The following is a 19,358-nucleotide window of genomic DNA, read 5'->3' on the forward strand; positions in this document are numbered from 1 at the left end:
AAACATATTTCATAATTTTATATTTTTAAAATGTAATTTGTTTAATGTAATTATGGTTAAGAGTTTTTGTGGGATATTTCCATGCAAGATATCTCCTGTACGCATATTTGCTTAATTGCAATGAGTGAAAGAAGTCAGTGTTACGTTTATAGACATATATTAGCAGTATGCTGTCTCTCCCAGTGCTGAAAATGAAAATCAAATGTATTGTTGCTGGAGCGCACTTTCAAATTTACAAACAGCAATATGTTGTCATGGACAGAGTGAGGGAAGCGCACAGACAGCTTTTGCTTGTTGTGAGCAGCAGTTTGCAGAGCTCTGTGCACAGAGAGAAAATGTGTGGGTGAATGAGTTTTATGAGGGAGGGAGGGAGGAGCAAGTGAATTTGATTAGGAAGTCTGTTTTCTTTTAAAATTATGGTTGGATTATAGAGTATACGCAATTTCAAACTAAATAAATCTTTACATCATTCTTTATTCAGCTATTATACATACTGCTCCACTTTTTTCAGTGTAGTGGCAGTTTTTGAACTTAATATTTTTAATACCTCAACAGTGATATAGTAATGTCCAGCTATAAATTGCCAATCCAGATATTACTAAAGACTTCATGTATATTGCACTCACAGTAACTCACCTCTCTTATTTTTTTACAAAAACGTTGATGCTCCGGATTAATTTTAGAATATACTTACACAAACCATCTTCGGTTCTCGACTGCCTGTGTAGACACATTATAACACTGACAGTCAACATAAAATTAAAAGCTGAGGATAGATAGTATCAGCACTTGTCCAGCAGGTCTAACAGTCAGTCTTTGTTTACTAAATACCCACTCCTCTGTTGTTGGTCTGAGGTTATCACAAGAACACACAATGAGATGCTGGACATAGAGTCAGACAGGTGTTACATTTAATGCTAAAAAAGCATGAACAACAATAGCAACAAATAATAGACATTACTGGAGGAAATCTCAAAGTCAGCCAATGTTTTGACCCAGAATACACTGGATATAAGGGGGTCAGACCACTTTAAACCGTTAACAAGGTTGCACATATTATGTCTACGAGGTGCACTGTAGTTGTAAAGCAAGCCGTTCCCTGGAGGCAGAATGACACTGCTGCCAGCGTGTGTGATTTCATTTTCTCTGCCACAGAATTTGAATACACAGATTGGACGTTTTGACTATATTTCAGATACTACTAACATTAATAATTTTGGTGCCTTTTCTTGTTATGATGGAAAGCATTAAGTGAGAGATTTGTTATGACAGACTAAATAACCAAATGGCGGCTGTTTTTTTCTGTTTTTCTGCTATTCATAGGTAATTGAACAAGATTTTATATTTTGATCTAAAATACAATGGTACTCAAATGACTGCCCTTTCTGCTGATTGTACTTTTACGTCCTTTGGGCTCCCACTGGTTCTCTTTTTCTCCTTGAGTCTTGACTCTGGTGGTGTGATGTCACCAGATGACGCCATAGCTGCCATCTGGACATGGTGATGACTTCCTTTTGTGGCCACGCTGTTGCCCAGATCAATGCGCCACTGAACTGCCGTGTCAACAGAAAAACCAGAGAATGTCTGAGGAAGGAGGCTTGGGTCTGGTCTTTTAGATGTTTACATGTGTTAAAGCTCTAAACACTTTTTGTATCAGGCAGGGTCAGGGCATTGTCTCTGGAAACATTTGATATTTTTATCCTGCCTGTATGAAGTCTGCAAACTAGGATTTCTTGGCATAGACATTTGTAGTTTTGGACAGAACTACAAAAACGTGGAGCAGCTAGGGCCCTTAGCAGCAGGGAATACCACCCTATATTACCATGTATAGTCCAATAAAGCACACTTGTTATTATTCCAAAGTCAAGGCTGATAGTAGTTGTCAAGAACAAGATTATGTAGGTATGTCACCTTACATTCAATGAAATGCATGCAAATGTTTCATTTAAAATAAAAAATTACAAAATTTTAAACTTTATATACTCTACTTTGAAGCTCAAAACCACTCTTTTAGGAGGTGGTGTACTGGCTTCAAGTACTATCTCACAGTAACATAACCTGCGCCTGACAAGGTATTGGCAAACTCTTGCAGACAAGCCAGGACTTTATTTACAAACTTGAGTATCTCTGTCCTGCCATGTACATGTAGGCCTGTGATCCTGTGTTCGGGCAGCTATGGACTTTTGTTCCCAGATCACTCTGAGTCATCTTTAGGTGGGAGCCCCAACAGGTGTTTCACTCAACAGATTGTGGTCAGGCAAACTATGAGTCCACTGTAATATGGCTTTTTGTCTTGGGTCTCTGTGTGTGTGGGCAAGATTTGAGATCAGATTTTTGTAAAATTTTCACATTAAAAAGTTCACTTTAAAAGTAAATATTAAAACGTTTAATTTTTAAACTGTAAAAAAGTAAAATTTAACAGCAGGGTTATTAGCATAAAAAAAAAGTATTAAAATTTACTTTAACTGGTTAAGTCTTCAACAGTCAAAGTTAGACACTCACAAGGTCTTCTCTCTCGTGGTTTTCTCTCATTCTAACCCACACACACACACACACACACATATACACACATTCGACAAACACTTATTAGATAAATAACAATGTATAATAAAAATTGTCCAGTTAATATATTGTTTTGGAGTTACAAGGGTTCCTGCAGCTGTATTTTACTGAGGAGCTTTAGGCAGAATTGTTGATTGGCAAGGTAAGAAACTTTCAAAATTACTGTTGCATGTGTGGATTTCCTCTAGATTGTAAAGGAAAGAGAATGTTTAGGGCATCTCTCACCCAGTGGCTGTCATCCAAGGATACCGAGGATGTTGTAGGATAACTATTTCCTCACAGAGAATGGTTGTGTTCATTTTTCAGCATGTCTATGTAGAATTTAATGGCTCAGTTTAGGAGCAGTTTTAAGTCAGTGTTTTCTATCCTGCGGTTTTGGGCCCCAGACACAGGATGTAGGAGCTGTAAAGAAGTGTAGCCACAGAAGATATGAAGCAAATAAACCACTGAGGAGATCCCTTTGTGGAGCTATTGTAAAGTCAGAATTTGTAAGATTTAGTTTAATAAGCTTATTATCGTACTTCAGCTTGCTGATGATGTGAGCTGGTGCCCTGTGTGAAGTCTGCAACTTTTAGTGTATCATTTAGTGACCTTGCAAGCAATAGAGTATGCTATGTGGTATATTACTTGTGCTCTGTCACCAAAAAATGCATCTCACTGGCAATAAAGCATGAGCCTGAAATGGGTTGGGAGTTTGAATGTGTTGACCAGCTGTTGATTAGTGATCTAAAGAGAGATGGGGTGTCGTATAGCCTTGGCTGACTGTGATCATAACAGTTAGCTCCTTTTCTGTCTGTATGTACGGTAGCCAGACAAACAAAGGCCACAAAGCGTGACAGTGTTTACATTGAATTGTTTTGACAGACATGATTCATAGTACTGGGTTCTGTGAGGAATACTGTGTATTTTTATGCAAAGCTGGACACATGGGGCTAATAATATTGAAAACTAGACACAGTATAGCTTTGCTGACGTCCATCAGTCAACAGTGTTTGTTGGATTCTTATCCATCAGAACAATTACCACATTTTCATGCATTAAGCACAACAAAATAGAAAACCTTTAACAGAAATCCACCCCCTCGCAATGTACTGGTTGCCAGTGAAGTCTCTCAACTTTCTGATGGTTGAAAAAAATTATTTACAAAATAAAAATACATTTGTAGAATGAAATATGTTCACTATAAATAAAAAATACTGTATACTGTATATACAATATACATTTTACAGACTTGAAAACAAGCATTGTTGTTTTGTAAATGATGTGCTAGTGTTAAGAACTTTTTTGAGGTTATTTAAAAATTGTGCAAGACCTAGTTGGTTCTCAGTATGTATCAATATTGTTGATCACCTGACTTGTTTAAAATTTAAATTGTACATTGCAGGATGGATACGTTTGTGCCTGGCTGACTTGCTGTTTTAGCCATTCCTCTGGGACTAGCTGCAGACCATAATTGGTACACCTGTTGCTAGGAGACATACAAGTCCAAAGCCACTCTGGCTGGCTGAGGTATCCTTGTGCGTATTTAACCAGCTTAATTGAGTGCTGCTGCACCCACACAAATACAAGGAACCCCTCTGGTATTACCTGCTGGGCTACGGATAGAGACAGGCAGGCACAACAGAAAAGGCTATCAGATACAGTGAAGAGACCATCACCCTCACTCACACATACATTACACAGTACACAAACAAAATGATGCCATACAAACACAGCATAGGTCTGTGCTTTATTACAACACTGAAAAAACAAAAAAAGTCTGAAAAAAACAGACAGTTGGAAAAAATATTATAATCTTTAAACCTGTTGCCAGAGTTAATACATCTAAATGAAGCTATGGTGTCTGGTGACATGGATTTGAAAGAGAATACGACAGAAGCTGTCCAAGACGGCCTAATATTTCCACCAGCTTGGATGCATTACATGATTTTGATCCCAGTGCTTGAATGCATGGCCATGACCTAATTACTGTCTCTTTCTGTCTCTGTCATTCACTCTTACATTTTCAGTGTCTTTAACCCCTTATTTTGTCCACCTCTCTTTACCTATGTCTTATCAGCCTCTTTTCTTTTTCTTGCTTTGTGCCAGAGTCAAGCTTTTGTCATACCTTGACAGGTATCTCTCTATCACTTTGCAGGATCTCTCTATAGACTAGCTGCCATAATGCGGAGACACACAGACAACAATGCAGAGCCATGCAGTTGGCACTGTTTGAACTGGCTGGAGCTAGTGTTGCCTTGCCCCAGGGCTGTATTTGATGTAAACATGTTGAAAGCTTGGCTCTCATTTGTTGTAATCAGGCTTAGCGCACAGCGAGAAAACAGTCACTGAGAGGGGCAAAGAGGAGACAGAGTGCTGTGTGTGTGTGTGTGTGTGTGTGTGTGTGTGTGTGTGTGTGTGTGTGTGTGTGTGTGTGTGTGTGTGTGTGTGTGTGTGTGAGAGAGAGAGAGAGAGAGAAAGTGGGGGAGGATAGAATGGGGAATAAGAAGAATTGAGCTTGGACCAGTCTAGCAAGGCCATATACAGCCCTCATGTAGTATACAGTATATGCTCCCGTGTGTGTGTGTTTGTGTGTGTGCGCGTGCATGCGCATGTATTGACCTTCTTTTAAACAAACAGTCAACCGCCCCCTGGCTCTCTCTGCCCTCCCTAGTGTGCTGGGCAAACATCAAGCCTGTGTGAGCTGTGCTGTGTGTGTGTCCATAGATTCCAGGTTGTGGTGCCACAGTGACACAGTAGAGAAACCACTGCCAGATAAAATGGGCCTACTCGTGACCTTGACCACCATCGCTCCTGTTTTTACATCCGTTGCGCACTCTCGCTCTCTCTCTCTCTTGCTCTCGCTCTCGCCATCTCACACACACACGTACACACACATTCACACTCATCACAAGCCTTTCCAAGGACCACAGTTTAGACCAAAGTCAGTGTGCTTAAATCCACACGTTCTAACTAGCACACACTCGCTCCGACACAAGCTTCGGGGCTCTAGTTTACACCAACGTGAGTGTATGGAGCTGCTCGCTCATACTCACAAACACACACACATACACACACTCCTGCATACACACAGCAGTCTCACCATGGCAACAGTGGAGCAACACAGAGAAACAACTTGGCAGTCAGGCGCTGGCTGTGAGAAAGTGTTGAGTTACGGCAGAGGGATGTGGCTGAGGTAGGTGAGAGGCAAGGACAGGGACGGAAAGGAGAGACTGAAAAAAGAGTAAGAAGTAGGAAGAGTTGAAAGGAAGAAGGGAAATCAGGAGGATATGAGAAGGTACGAGAGAGATTTAAAAAGTAAGATGAAGAAATTGGAGAAATACAAGCAGAGTAGAGAAGGGGTGGAAAAAACGAGAACAAGAGATTAACAGAAAATGAATGGCACGAGTGATACTTCCAGGTAGATGTTGATGAAACACAGAATGTGAAGAGAGGCAGTGTTTTGCTGCAGGGAGCAGGTGATGTTCTCCATCTCAGCCTTGCCCATGTAAATATGTCATAATCAAAAGTATTGGCACTCAGATCAGCTCTTAATACCGCTGTTTTTTTGGTTTCTTTTTGTATAGTTTAAAACAGTCAATTTGCTATGGTGTGTGTGTGTCTGCCTGGGTGCCTGTTTATGTGTTTATGCAGTGATGGGAGATGTTTTTCCCTTCAGCCTGCTAGCCTTATTACTGGATCCGTGGAACAGATGAAGGCCAAAAATAAGTGGGGACTTTATTTAGTGAGCTGAGTATGTAACCGTATCCAGTGGTTTGATTTTAGAGGAGAGAGTTCACCCTAAACTCAATCCACAGGCAGAAGCAGCAGTGGCAGCCGTAAGGTAGTTACAGGCTTCAGCGAGCACAGGCTTGGGGACATGTGACCGGTTTTAATGTCATTGTGGTTTAATATAAGAACTGATCTCTATCAGGCCTCAGTTACTTGCTGACTTACCAGCTGGGCTCAGTGCAGTTTGGACAGTCAGAAAGGTGAGGAGTTAAAAGTGCAGCGACCACCCTCCTGTGGTATTTCACACTCAGCATAGATTTAGGGGGTGGCGGAGGGGTGACTCAGGAATGTGAAACAAGTCAAGGGTGTGTGTCGTGTGCATTTCACTGTCGAGAAACTTCCTCGGCCAGGACCATGGTACTATCCATGTGTCCTTGTTTACATCCTGCTGTTTGCAGGTGGTGCTTTACCCATTTTCTGAACTGAAGGTGCAAATAGGCACCCTGAAGTGTGCTTAGACCAGTATATGAGGAGCTCGTGATATCATTGTAGTCAGCATTTGTTACCCAGTTTTAATTCAGTCTCAGGGAAGTAAAATATAGTGTTCGGGTTAGAATGCCACTTGCATTGATTTGAAATTTTGAGATCAATGAAAATCAATTAAATTGTAATAAGGTATGGAAAAAACTGGAACTAACAACTTCTCACCTGCTATGACATGTTTCTTTTCCTTTGCAACTTCCATTCTTTATGTAAATGAGTTCCATCTACTGGACCCTGGCAAAAGTAAATGTTATTCTTTGAGCTAGCGCTGTGTTGTAAGGCTTACATTAGTTTAGTTATGGGTGAATCCGTTTTGTTACTATTAAAGTTTACATTTGTAAAGCAGCTCTATCTTTAACAATTATCTAAATTAATCAAATTAAACTGAATCGAGAAACAGAAAATAATTGTGTTTTAAGTAACAGTTGTGAGTGTGGCAGAGTGACTGAATTAACCCGGCCATGCGGTATGTTTCTGTTTGGCCGGGATTGTTGATTCAATGGGACTGCTGAAGTGAGCCCTTTCTTTCTGGCCCTCTAATCAGGTTTTCCTGGTTGATTATTGGATTTGGAAAGAACTCCTGGCCCGCTAAGTGTATGTTTGTCAACACTCTGGCTCCACACCAAATCCCTCATGTGCAGAGAAATAGAGAAAATACAAGAGGACACAGAGAGAGGCAGAGATGAAGAGGGTAAATGGAAGGAAAGAAGAAAATCAAGGACTTTTTTCCTGTTGACAGTTCATAGTTTTTAGTAGAACTGGCAAACTGGAAAAATAAATCTTCTGCTTTTTCAACTTCTGCTTTATTTAACAGAAAGTTACCTTGACAACATAACCTCGACAATTTCAAGTGCTTGAAAAGAAAACCCATGTATCACATAGGCACTGGTATTCAAAACACGCCGCTCTACTACTTAAATCACATGGCTGACTTTTTTTTCTAATTTTTTATTTCCTTTTTTCTGTGCTATTTATGGTGTCCTAATTTACATCCTTGAAGCATTTTCATTTTTTTTTACGTCCATCTACCCTCTCTCACAGATGCATTCCTCCAGACACTGTTAACTCATTTTATGCTGTCTGGAACACACATGGTGCTGCGAATAAACATGCCCTGATTTATGGAGACACACACACAATGTGCATTGCAGGCATGCACATAGACACGTGTGCATACTCACATACAGAGTGTGCAGACATGATCATAAAACAAGCAACACAGCCCACAAGACTGTTGATTCCTGTGATTCCATGTTTCTTTGAATCCAGAATAATGGTGTCATTTATAGCCATGGATCCATTCAGGCAGGGATGCATAATTACCTGTTTGCTTGTTACTAGCAAGATTTATACTTTCATGTGGCTCCTAAGATCTAATTCGGATTTCAAAAATGGACCCATTACTGGTTATTATAGGTTCCTCATGCTCTTCCGTTCGTGCCACATACAATAGTTTTGAACATTCAGTGGGTTGATTCCCGTTTGACATGGGTGATGGTGAGAAAGCAAAGTGACATATTTTTTAGAAGTTTGATTTCATAAATGCTATCTGTGTGAGTTTACATGTTGTTTTTGTGTGGGTGGAGTCTCCCTTCTCTGGTCATCATCCCTGTGGTTAGTGTCGCAGAGTTTTTATGCTGTCTCCTGCAGCAATCTCTGCGCTACAAGAACCAACAACAGGCTCAAGCTCAGGTACAAAACACAGAGACACAGACACACACCCATAAACAATGTGAATTACTGACCTGTTTAGTCATTCACTCCAATTCAGACATGCCAACATCACAGAGCCGTTAAAACGCATTTGGAGAATGTCGTGGAGCAGTATCAAAATACCTTGGGGCAGGGAGTTTTTGCTTCAAAACAAAGCCTAGGGATTAGAGGTTCTATTTTAAAAGCCTAAAAAAAGAAAAAAAAAAACTCAACTGTAAAGGCAAAGATATAACTGATTAGAAGTGGAAGTTAAAGGGTTATTTTGAAAGTTCACATCAAATCTCCACTCTTCTCGTGTCTGGTGCAAAATAAATTGCTTGTTTCATTTCAGCTCAAGGCTAATAGTGTCAAGCGTTGCTAATTGTAGACTGTGCCAGTGGTAGTGTTCATTTTTCCCTTTTCATCTCTAGAAGTTTTTTATTTCATTTCTCAAATGTAGACACTGCTTATCAAGTGGTACAATATGATGACCTGTCGGAACCAGGCAGGTTCACAAGCTCTATGGTTTTTCCCACAGCTCACTCTGGTGCTCTGTTAGTTGTGTGTAGCCTTTAGCCTCTCCACATCTAATCCACCTGAGACATAGCAAGAGCCACAGTGGAAGACATAGATGTGTTCAATATAGGATATAAACAAAGTTAAACACATTGAAGGGTTTAGGTTCAGGTAATGGTGCATCTCTTAACTAGTTTGGTGTTAGGTAGTAACAAAAATGTAATTTTTTTTTTACTTGCCACAGATAGATTTTCCCTTGTATATTTTTACTTCAGCACTCTCTTGAGAACCAATGGGTCTTTACTGAGTTCAGTAGCACCACCCTCTCTAAATACAAGGTTTTTATTCATCTCAGCTCAGCCCTGCCTCCCTAGTATCTGCCTCTGGAGGATAGTCCTCTCACATAACAAGCCGCAAAAATATTTCAGTTTTCCAAAACTTGGTTCAACCTAGCTATCCCAATACCTTGACTCCTTTCAACATAGGTTACCATCACAGAAGCAGCAAGAGAGGAAGATACAAAAGTGAGCATGAGATACAAGTAAATCCAAATCAGTGTTCCCATGAACACTGATTCCGCCACTGATTCCAGCGCATCTTTTACCAGATCTGAAAATAAGTAATGTTCAATAATCCTGCTGTAAACCAGTGTAGTTTAATAATCGGCTTCAGAGAAAGTCAATATTTTGAAACCAAGCATGCACTTCTTTGGTAGTGCTTGTCCACTGTTTTTCTTTGTACATATGTGTCCAGGGCCTGATTGTGACCAATCTAAGCCTTTTTATTTTAGCTGGTTTTGGACTAGCACATGACAAATCCAAAGGTACACCCACTTTCTCTCCTTCCACCCACCACACTTTTGTACCAAACATTGACACAGCGCTGTGTGACGCAAACCTGCAGGGAGGAAAGGGTCAGTATCCAGCTGTGGTGGGGTTGAGGCTTGGCAGTTCCTAGGGTGAAACAGCAATGAAAGACCTTGTTCTTTTCTGTTACCCTCAAACGGCTTCCCTCCACCCGAGCTGGAGGCGTGGGTTTATGAAGGCAGTGTGTTGGGAGTGTGTATGGGCGGGAGGGTGCCATCCTGCTGTCACGGAGTCTGCCAAGTACAACATTACAACAGTGGTTGCATTGTGTGGCCTGTGTGTTTGTTCTGTTCCTTTCAGGAGGAAAGGTCCTGCTCTCCTTTCCATCTTCCTCTTGTCTCTACCTGACATGCAACATTTTTCCTTCATTGAATATCTCACCTGTCTGAGTGGAAACAGGGGAGCCAGCAGTCACGGACTAATGGAGAGAGCAACTGCTGCTAGGGTTGACACGCATGAACCACTGGATTTGAAAAGGCTGTGGACATTTTTACCAGCATTATTTTTCCTTTTAACCACAGTGTAACCATTAAAAGTATTTTTATATGCATGAGCGTGTAGAGAAAGAGTTGAATTGAATTGACCATATGCATGATTCTTAAATTCCTGGTTTAATATTTATTAGAAGTGATCAGCTCAGTAGATATCACTTTTTCACAGATTTCTATTTTCACTTTTCTGGTTATGCGCTATTGTCTTTTTTGCTTTGAGGAACATGGTGGAGATCAGTCTTCTTTTAACAACTTATTGCTTGGATTACTTGGATTCTTTGTCTTGTAAATCTGTAAATCAACATTGTCATCATCATCATCTTGGCAGAGACTTGTTAGCCATCATTTATCCTTCTTTTAATTAATTGGTATGGTGTTATAGTGTACTAGCTTTTGTGCTTTTCATAAAGTTAAAGCCCATTCAGTATTCTTGCATTCTCTCATTTTTCTGTGATAGCTGGTGCAGCTGCAATACAACTTATTTTTTCTTGGAACAATTGACTCGACCTGGTTTCAAGGTTTTCGCAAGGTTTTTGGAGGTAACACTGTCCCGGGTAGAATCCTGTTAAGGGGCAGGCTTGCAAGGGGAAAAAATTATAAGACTATTAGTAGAAAGCCTCAGTGTCAGACTGGTTGGAGGCCAAAGTGCCAGATGAATCTGCAGTGGCTCTGCCAGAAATATCGCAACACTCTCGACCTGACATTTAGATTCCCTCCAAAAAAGGTGGCCTTCTGAAGGCAGTGGAAATGAAGAGAGTATTCCTTTGTTCACACCTCTCATCTGGACCCTAAGAACTCACATCTGTTTTTATTCTGTTTTTCTATCTTTATCTGTCATGTCTCAGCTCATTGGCTACAGTGAGAAGCCCATCAACCTGCAGATGTTCATTGGAACAGCAGATGACCGTTATTTGAGGCCGCACGCCTTCTACCAGGTGCACCGGATCACCGGGAAAACCGTAGCCACAGCCAGCCAAGAAATTATGGTCTCTAGCACCAAAGTTCTCGAAATTCCTCTCCTGCCCGAAAACAACATGTCAGCCAGGTAGGTGTCAGAAGCACTTCAGGGTTACATTACTCAGTTATGAGCTTACCACCATGAAAGAAGCCCTGTCCAATGAAAGAATAACCACATGTATGATCATACAAGGTTGTAACATCTTCCAAAGGGAATTTTATAGATTTTCTTAGTTTATACCAACAGGAGAGTTGGGCGCAGAAGAAAAATTTGAGGGTTTCCCATGGACCAGAGAACAAACTTTATTAAAATATCTATGATTCTGCAACACCCGAATGATTACATTTATACAAGGTCTGGTTTCATTTACATTGGAATTCATAGGACAGGAGTTGGTAGGGATTTTCACATTTACAGTTGTAATAAATCATAATCACAGACATTTTTAATTTGTGAGTCAACACTTAATTTGCCTCTCATGCCAATCCCCTGCTGGGCTTGTGGTTGGTTTTATCACTCCCAAGTTTTCTCTATTTAAATATATCTTAGCTGATTGCTGGGATGGGGCCAACAGTTTTCCCTCTACCTTGCAGTATCGACTGTGCTGGCATCCTTAAGCTGCGTAACTCAGACATTGAGCTGCGGAAGGGGGAGACGGATATAGGAAGAAAGAACACACGGGTCCGCGTGGTGTTCAGAGTGCACATCCCTCAACCCAACGGGAAGGTGCTGTCGCTGCAGGCTGCCTCCATTCCAGTGGAGTGCTGTGAGTGTCAGCTGCCCAGCCTGAGTCTAACACACGCTCACACACCCAAATATATTAATTCAGAAAACCAGGTACAAGAAAAACACTCACAGACAAGCAGACACACAAACCTTTCCGCACACCTCTTTATTAGAGCTTGCATTCGATTTAGGATGTTGATCTACCGTGTCCTCCCACTTGAAGTCACTTTAGATAAGAACATCTGATAAAATTTAAAAATGTAAATGCTGTACCCTTCTGAACTAGCAGTTATCTAATCTACCTATTCCATTACCATAGCTCTGCAATAAATACTACCTTTTTTCTTTAGTCTGAAGGAGAGTTGCTGATATGAATCTGTGGTAATTTTTGAGGCCATATTTTTTGACAGTTTTGTACTAAACTGCATGATATTAATAGGAAACCTACTAATTTGTCTGCTTATACAGTATTGTAGTACATCCATAGTCCGCACTAAAAAAATCAACTGTACTGTGAAGGAACACAGCTCAGCAAATGATCCTCCTCTTTTCTCCTCAACCCCTGCTGCGTCTCTCCCAGCCCAGCGTTCAGCTCAAGAGCTGCCCCAGGTTGAGAAATCCAGCCTGACCAGCTGCCTGGTCAGTGGAGGAGAAGAGATGGTGATCACAGGCTCCAACTTCTTTCCAGAGTCCAAGGTCATCTTTCTGGAGAAAGGCCCTGGTAAGTGTTGTGTCCACACAGCAGCTTAGCCTTGAACCACCACTGCAGAAACAGCATGTGCCAATTATATGTGTAAAAAAATCATACTTCATTTCGTTTGACAGACTATCAGAGAGGCTGCCATAAGTAAAACATTTCGTTTGTCATTTATGTTGTCTGTTCGATAATCAGAAAACAAACTTTGAGGTGTTATGAATTTACATTTACACGCTTAAACATGAAACTTACAATTTTGTAGAGCAGCTGTTGCAGAAAGCAGCAGAGGGTTATGATTGTATCGGTGCATGATGCATTTCTGTGCATAGTTTCAGTGTTCGGTTCACTTATCTTTTTCTTTGTTCAGGGAAAAAGATATAAATTGCTTTTAATGTCGATCTTACAATCAATGATGCTCTCTGAAGCCCTGTGACAGAGAAATATAAAAAAGAGGTTTGAATCTCTCTTTTGTAAGTGGCAGACAAAACCTAGTTTTTTAGCATTTATTATAGAATAATATTTTTAACTACTACTCCCTTCAACTCTTAAACGCGAGGTCTTATAAAGACCCATTTTTTGCATTACTGCAAAGAGGTCCATAAAGTAACGTCTTCCGCTTTGTATTTCTGTTACATATTCATTTTCTCTGTTGTTTCTGTTTTATGATCACTATTGTCAAAAAAGAATAAATATATCTAAATACCTAAATCATAAATACAAAAAATCTTGAAACCAGCCCTGAATTCTAGTAAAAAAATTGTTTAGTGTGTATGCATGTGTCTGTGTGTATGTTCTTACATCATATCTATCGTTATCTTAGTCCTCTGGTTTTGTTAAATGCCAAACAGATTTACCGTATGTCTGCTAGTAATGTTGACTGTCAAGGCAGCATAAGACAAAACACTCAGATCATGAGGCAATATATGGTCCTGATATATCTTGATACAGACTTAACATTCCAATTTTTCCAATATTTATATTACAATGTTAACACAAAATTGAACAAATTCTAATTTAACAAGCACTACACTCTGCATTTGATTATTTTATTTTTAATATCAAGATCAAACCACTGAAGTGTCAATATATTTCACAAAAATAAAAAGCAAGAATTTTTGTTCATCGACCACGCTTATTTTACTTATTCAGACTCTGTTATTCAGAAAATGAAAACGGGTTTGTTTTAATTAGGTTTAATTAAGGTTTTGTGACAAAGTATAAATTTATAGTAATCCTACATAAATAGTAGGTACATAAAGGTAGGCAAGACTTTTTTTCATTGCTATCCAAAAAACACACATAAACACACATTCTTGACAGGACAGCCCAATATATTCATTAAATATGGTAATTTCATAAAGAAATACTCAAAATAAATGCATGATTTGTCTCGCCATTATGTTTTGTCATGAATATCAATATGCCCTTTATTTGTCTTACACTTACTAGGAAGTGTGAACTGCTAAAAGAAAAAGATCAGTGAAGGAGAGCTATTTAGCCGCATTTACAGCAATCAGAGTCAGTGGTGTTTGCTTTTTAGGAAGCCAGTGATGATCACTGTCACTACACTACCAACTCCTGCTGGTTTCTTGCGCCACCTGTGTTGAGAGGTTGGGAGCTTAGGGGTCACAGTGAATGTAAAATGAGTCTCTGTTTCCTTAAAAAATTGCTTATTTCTGCTTAACAAATGCCTAGGCTGAATAGATTACTATTCATCCTGTTTCTTTTAAGCCAGCCTTCTTTCTCTGCCTTATCTTTTTTATCTTTTCTACATCACTCCTTAATCAAAACACATGTAAGAGCTGTTCCCTCGGATGGAAATTTTAAATGGATAACATTTGTTGAGCCAGTCTCTGCCTGCCCGAGGTACCTTTGTGATGTAGAGCAACAGAATCAAGTTCACACATGGCAGAAAGTTGAGTGATGATGTTTTTGTGATTTTTCTAGGAAAAGAAAACAGCCAAGAGGAATGTCTAGCTCTTTGAGATGTACCAGGTGAAGCATGGCATAGAAAAGTAGCATGGTTCAAACAACTCACTGATGGTCAAGTCTTTATAGCATAGCAGCAAGTGGAAACCTTAGGGAGGTGCATCTTGGGTAGGGAGGAAAGCTGGGCTCCATGGTGCGTGAGGGCAGTGAACTGTGGAAGGAGACAGAAAGAATATGAAAGGGGAGGGGAAGATGATGTTGATTGGGTTTGTGTAAATGATCCCCCTCATCATGGCTAATCTGCCTGCTTTAGTGCAGAAAGGCACTGATTGGAGGAACTATAGGAATGGAAGAAAAGAAAGAAAGAGAGGCAATGACAGATATTTTTCCACCATCTCTCATAATTGAAAGACAACAGTAGTTTCACGAGGAACTGGAGAAACTGGCCGATTGTTGGTAGTACATAGACATTATGGTATGATACTATAAATGACTTAAACAGAGAGAAACAGAGATTCTAGCTGTTGTTGTTGTTTTGATATCCTAATTTAAAGTAGATAAACATAAAACTATAATGGAATTGTTTAGGCTAGGTTTGCTTCTTTTGGTATGCATGACTTAAGTGTGATTCCTGTGTTCTGTCTCCTTAAGGTAACCTTGATTTGGGTCCTCAGAATTTAAAGTTTTTTGGACACTAAACAGTACAAAGATGTCATACCTAACTATCAATTTCAATTTTTGTTTTGGAAGGGGTATATATACAGTATATATGTATAGTACATATAGTACATATATATATATATGTATGTATATGTATGTGTATGTATATGTATGTGTGTGTATATATATATATGTGTGTGTATATATATATATATATATATATATATATATATATATGTGTGTGTGTGTGTATATATATATATATATATATATTCTTTACTTAGAACCAATATAGTATTTCAGGATTTCTAGACTTCATCAAACATTAAAGTTGTAATTAGGTCTATAATTGGTATAAGTAATTCAACTTTACAAGGATGAAAGTTTTTCTAAAAGGCGTGGACTTTAAAGCCTACAACACTGACTGCCTTCAATAGTGACTAATACCGCATGTGTACTCTATAGTCACTGTGTTGTTTCTGTTGTAAAAGCTAAACAACAGTTGGCTTTTACAAAGATGTAAAAGCCAACTGTTGTAACATAAACAGTGATTAGCTTCTTTATTTTTGTGCAATCTTCTGGCACAGTAGGGTCCACGTTCTTTTCCCCACTGACTAGAGTGCGTAGTGTGTCTGGATGATCCAAGTCATTGTCTTAGTTTGGTATGAGGTTCCTGTCAGTGCTTGTTGTCTGACAGAGCATGTGGGGCCCTTGCTCCTTGCCTGTTGAATGTCAACATGCTGCACTGCAATAATGCACTGCTGTCAGCTGCAAAGACATTCAAGGTTATTTGCTCTGTGGAAAAAATACTCTGTCATCTACAAGTTAAACTCTTCCTTTATAATAGAGAGAATCTCTTCAGGGTTATGACTGCTTAATGCGCCAGTGGATTACTACAACTAAGGCTAATGTTAGGGTGAACAGATAAATCATCTACTTAAAGCTACAGTAGAGTGTGGATTTTAGTAGAAAGCTGAATAACGTAAATGTTACGGGGCTTATTGCTGAGCACTTACTTTGTTCGAATCTACATATAAGCCAGTCTTCTCTGCAGACATGTTGCAGATGCCTGACAGTGGTATTTGGGGGAATCCTTTGGGTTTCAAGGAGGAGGCCATGCAGGTGCAGAGTATACTTGTACCATGTGAGCACAAATGAAACTGGTGACTGCAAATGAATTTGCCTCCACTGAGAGCCTATTCAGTACTAACTTAGTTGTCAATGTTTTTATTCTTCTTGATGCTGTGATGACTGTGATTTCTTCCAACCCCGCAGAAAGCCTGTCAGTGTTTTCGCCCCAACTGCTTCCCTTCACGCATCTGCCCCTAAGATGTCTGGCCAAATAATTAGATCCCTCATAGGAAAACTGGAAAGGATGTTTTCTAGCCAGAAACCTTGCAAAGTGTAAAGGCATTTTAAAATAAATACAATTATTCCACTGCTCTCTCCATAATTTTAACCAGGCAAGACAAACAGCAGGATATTTGGACATTTGATTACTGCTTAATAGCTGCTAAGATTTTCTCCATGGAGCTTCTGGTCCTTTAAAAATTACATCATTTTGATGTGTCTTGGTTCTCCATAGCAAATTGAAATCGTGTGCTTTTCTGAGACCTCATGCGGTTCTTAAGCCCTGTCTGTTTAAGAAAGCCCTGTACACTGACATCATTTTTAGTAAAATAGAAAATAGAGAAAAAGAGCTACTCCAGATGAGGAAAGTTACTTTGAAAAATATCACACTGTACTTATAAAAGGGTCTTAATAAAGAAAAATTTTAGTTATAAGTGAATGTGTGTGGCCTGGGTTTCGAAGTGCTTCTGTGTTAACTATCAGTTTTAAATTAGATTAAATTTCACCTCACTAAAAATGTTTCTATGCCTATTTTAAAGGTGTGTTTTCAAGCTGCATGTCTGAATGATTTAGGTTGCTGTGTTTGTACAAAAATTAGCAAGTATGTGAGAGTGTGATAAAATATTTTGGTATTCTGCTTCATTACAAGTTTGTTTCTGAGTTTTGCCTATAGAGCTCTCAGTCTATTTGTCATTCAAAAGCCAGGCATTACTCTCATGTCTTTAACCAGATCTGCACTCAAGAACTGTTCAAGTCTTTTCTTATATACTGATCTGTCAAATGTGAAATTATTTTTTGTAACTTCTAAGTTACTAGTATGCCGTATCTAATGAAACAGAGTTGAGAGTGAAAGGAATGGTGAATGGAAATGATGGGTTTCTAGTTTGTACAGTAACTAGAATAGATACAGATATATTTTAATTTGTGTGTTCTGTCTTTGCCTGTTTACGGCACTAGGATTATTAATGGTTTATGCATTTAATATTGTTGGGGTTTTTTTCTTGAACATTTCTTCTAGATGGACGGCCACAATGGGAAGTTGAGGCAAAAATAATACGTGAGAAAACTCAAGGGGCAAGTAGTCATTTATTTACCTGTACAGTAATTCTACAGTATTTTGTCTGCAATATTTGCAGTTAAATTTACTTGTTTGTTTTAAAGCTTTGCCATAGTATTTTCATTATCATGTATGTAAATTGCAAGATGCTTTGTTGGCATTATATGTATGTAAATGAAATCAAATGTTTTTTGTAGTCGTGCATCATGGTGGAGGTTCCTCCCTACCACAGTAAGACTGTGGGCTCAGCTGTGCAGGTTCAGTTTTATGTCTGCAATGGCAAGCGGAAAAGGAGCCAATCGCAACGCTTCACTTACCTTTCAGGTGAGACGAGAGGTTCTAATGACTTTTAGAGGCCATCAAGATATGATTACTTCCTGCTGTAGTGAATCTCCCTAGGCAATGACAAGACATTTGACTGACAGCAGAGACAGTTGTAACATGCTTGTTGTGTTGCAAACTTCTCCATAGGGGCTTCACTAACCCAGTTTCTCACTTTCTCTCTGCAAAGAAAGCATTGCTGTGGTTTAAAGGGGGCTCTTCCACTAACAATAACATTAACACCTGCCAGCTGTTTATTTTGTAAAGCCTCCTCAAACTCCCGAGCCAACTTTTTTCCCTTACATGTACTGTATTTGCATGGGGTTTTCTGATGCAAAACTTTTGCTATCCAGGAAACTTTTACAATACATAGCCCCTGAGTTGTGGTTTGATATAATTGTTTTAGCAGTAATGAAACTCAGTATTCATGAAATTTTGATCTTAAAGTTACCATAACCCTTTTAATTAAAATCAAATTCCTGCCTTGCTATTTGATGTTATATGATTAATTAATTTATTTTTTTCATCTTCTTGAAGACAGTCAAACTGAAAACACCGTTGGCGGAATATAATAGCATGTGAGCATTTTCTGCTACATATCCAAACCATGCGTTTTACCACAACAGATTGAATGTTTGTGTGTGTGTGTGTATATGTGTATAAGCGGCCCTCCACCCACCCAGTCTTTCTGTTTGCAAGCACGCCCACTCTGCACAAGCAGTTCCTGTTTTCCCCGTTTACAGATTAGGGCAGCCAATCAAAGCAGAGTAAAATAACCCTGCTCTGTCAGTCAGGCTGGGTCGCTGACACCACTAGTGTCACCACGGACACCGCCTGCTTTATTGTGGCAAGAAAAGAAAAAATTTGCTAATCAGTTGTGTTTCATGTTTCATTGTGGGCTGAGCTGCAAAGGCCCCAGCCCAATTTAAGGATGATTTCTGAGAAGATTGTCTGGAAAAAGGAACATGTTTATACTGAAAATTGCGGAACAAAACACCCTTTTCTTTTCGTATTTTGAAATTGCTGCATTCTCAGGCAGGCGTCAGTATTTTTCAAACATAAGAAAGCTGTTCAAACTCACACGGTTACGCTCAATTTTGAGACTATAGTAATATTGCATAAAAACTGAAAACACCCTGACTTCAATTATATACAACCATTTTTAAATATACAGTATATTACCCTTCCCTTACCCTTGATATCCCTCTGGCTCCATTTTCAGCCAGAATAAACCCCGTTTGGCCTTTTCGTGCCTCTTGCTTCTCAGTCCCAGAGGCAT

The 19,358-nt window shown here is 39.3% G+C and overlaps 1 protein-coding gene across 1 annotated transcript in view; it reads left to right on the plus strand.

The window, feature by feature from the left end:
* nfatc3a (nuclear factor of activated T cells 3a) overlaps positions 1 to 19,358 on the plus strand; it is a 66,070-nt gene that overhangs the window by 30,602 nt on the left and 16,110 nt on the right. Inside the window, exons 4-8 of the mRNA XM_040128487.1 lie at positions 11,227 to 11,426; positions 11,933 to 12,105; positions 12,646 to 12,786; positions 17,720 to 17,775; positions 17,956 to 18,082. Coding sequence (XP_039984421.1) covers positions 11,227 to 11,426; positions 11,933 to 12,105; positions 12,646 to 12,786; positions 17,720 to 17,775; positions 17,956 to 18,082 — 697 coding nt within the window. The remainder of the gene's footprint in view (positions 1 to 11,226; positions 11,427 to 11,932; positions 12,106 to 12,645; positions 12,787 to 17,719; positions 17,776 to 17,955; positions 18,083 to 19,358) is intronic.

This window comes from Xiphias gladius, chromosome 1 (genome assembly GCF_016859285.1).
Source record: "Xiphias gladius isolate SHS-SW01 ecotype Sanya breed wild chromosome 1, ASM1685928v1, whole genome shotgun sequence".
Lineage (NCBI taxonomy): Eukaryota > Metazoa > Chordata > Actinopteri > Istiophoriformes > Xiphiidae > Xiphias > Xiphias gladius.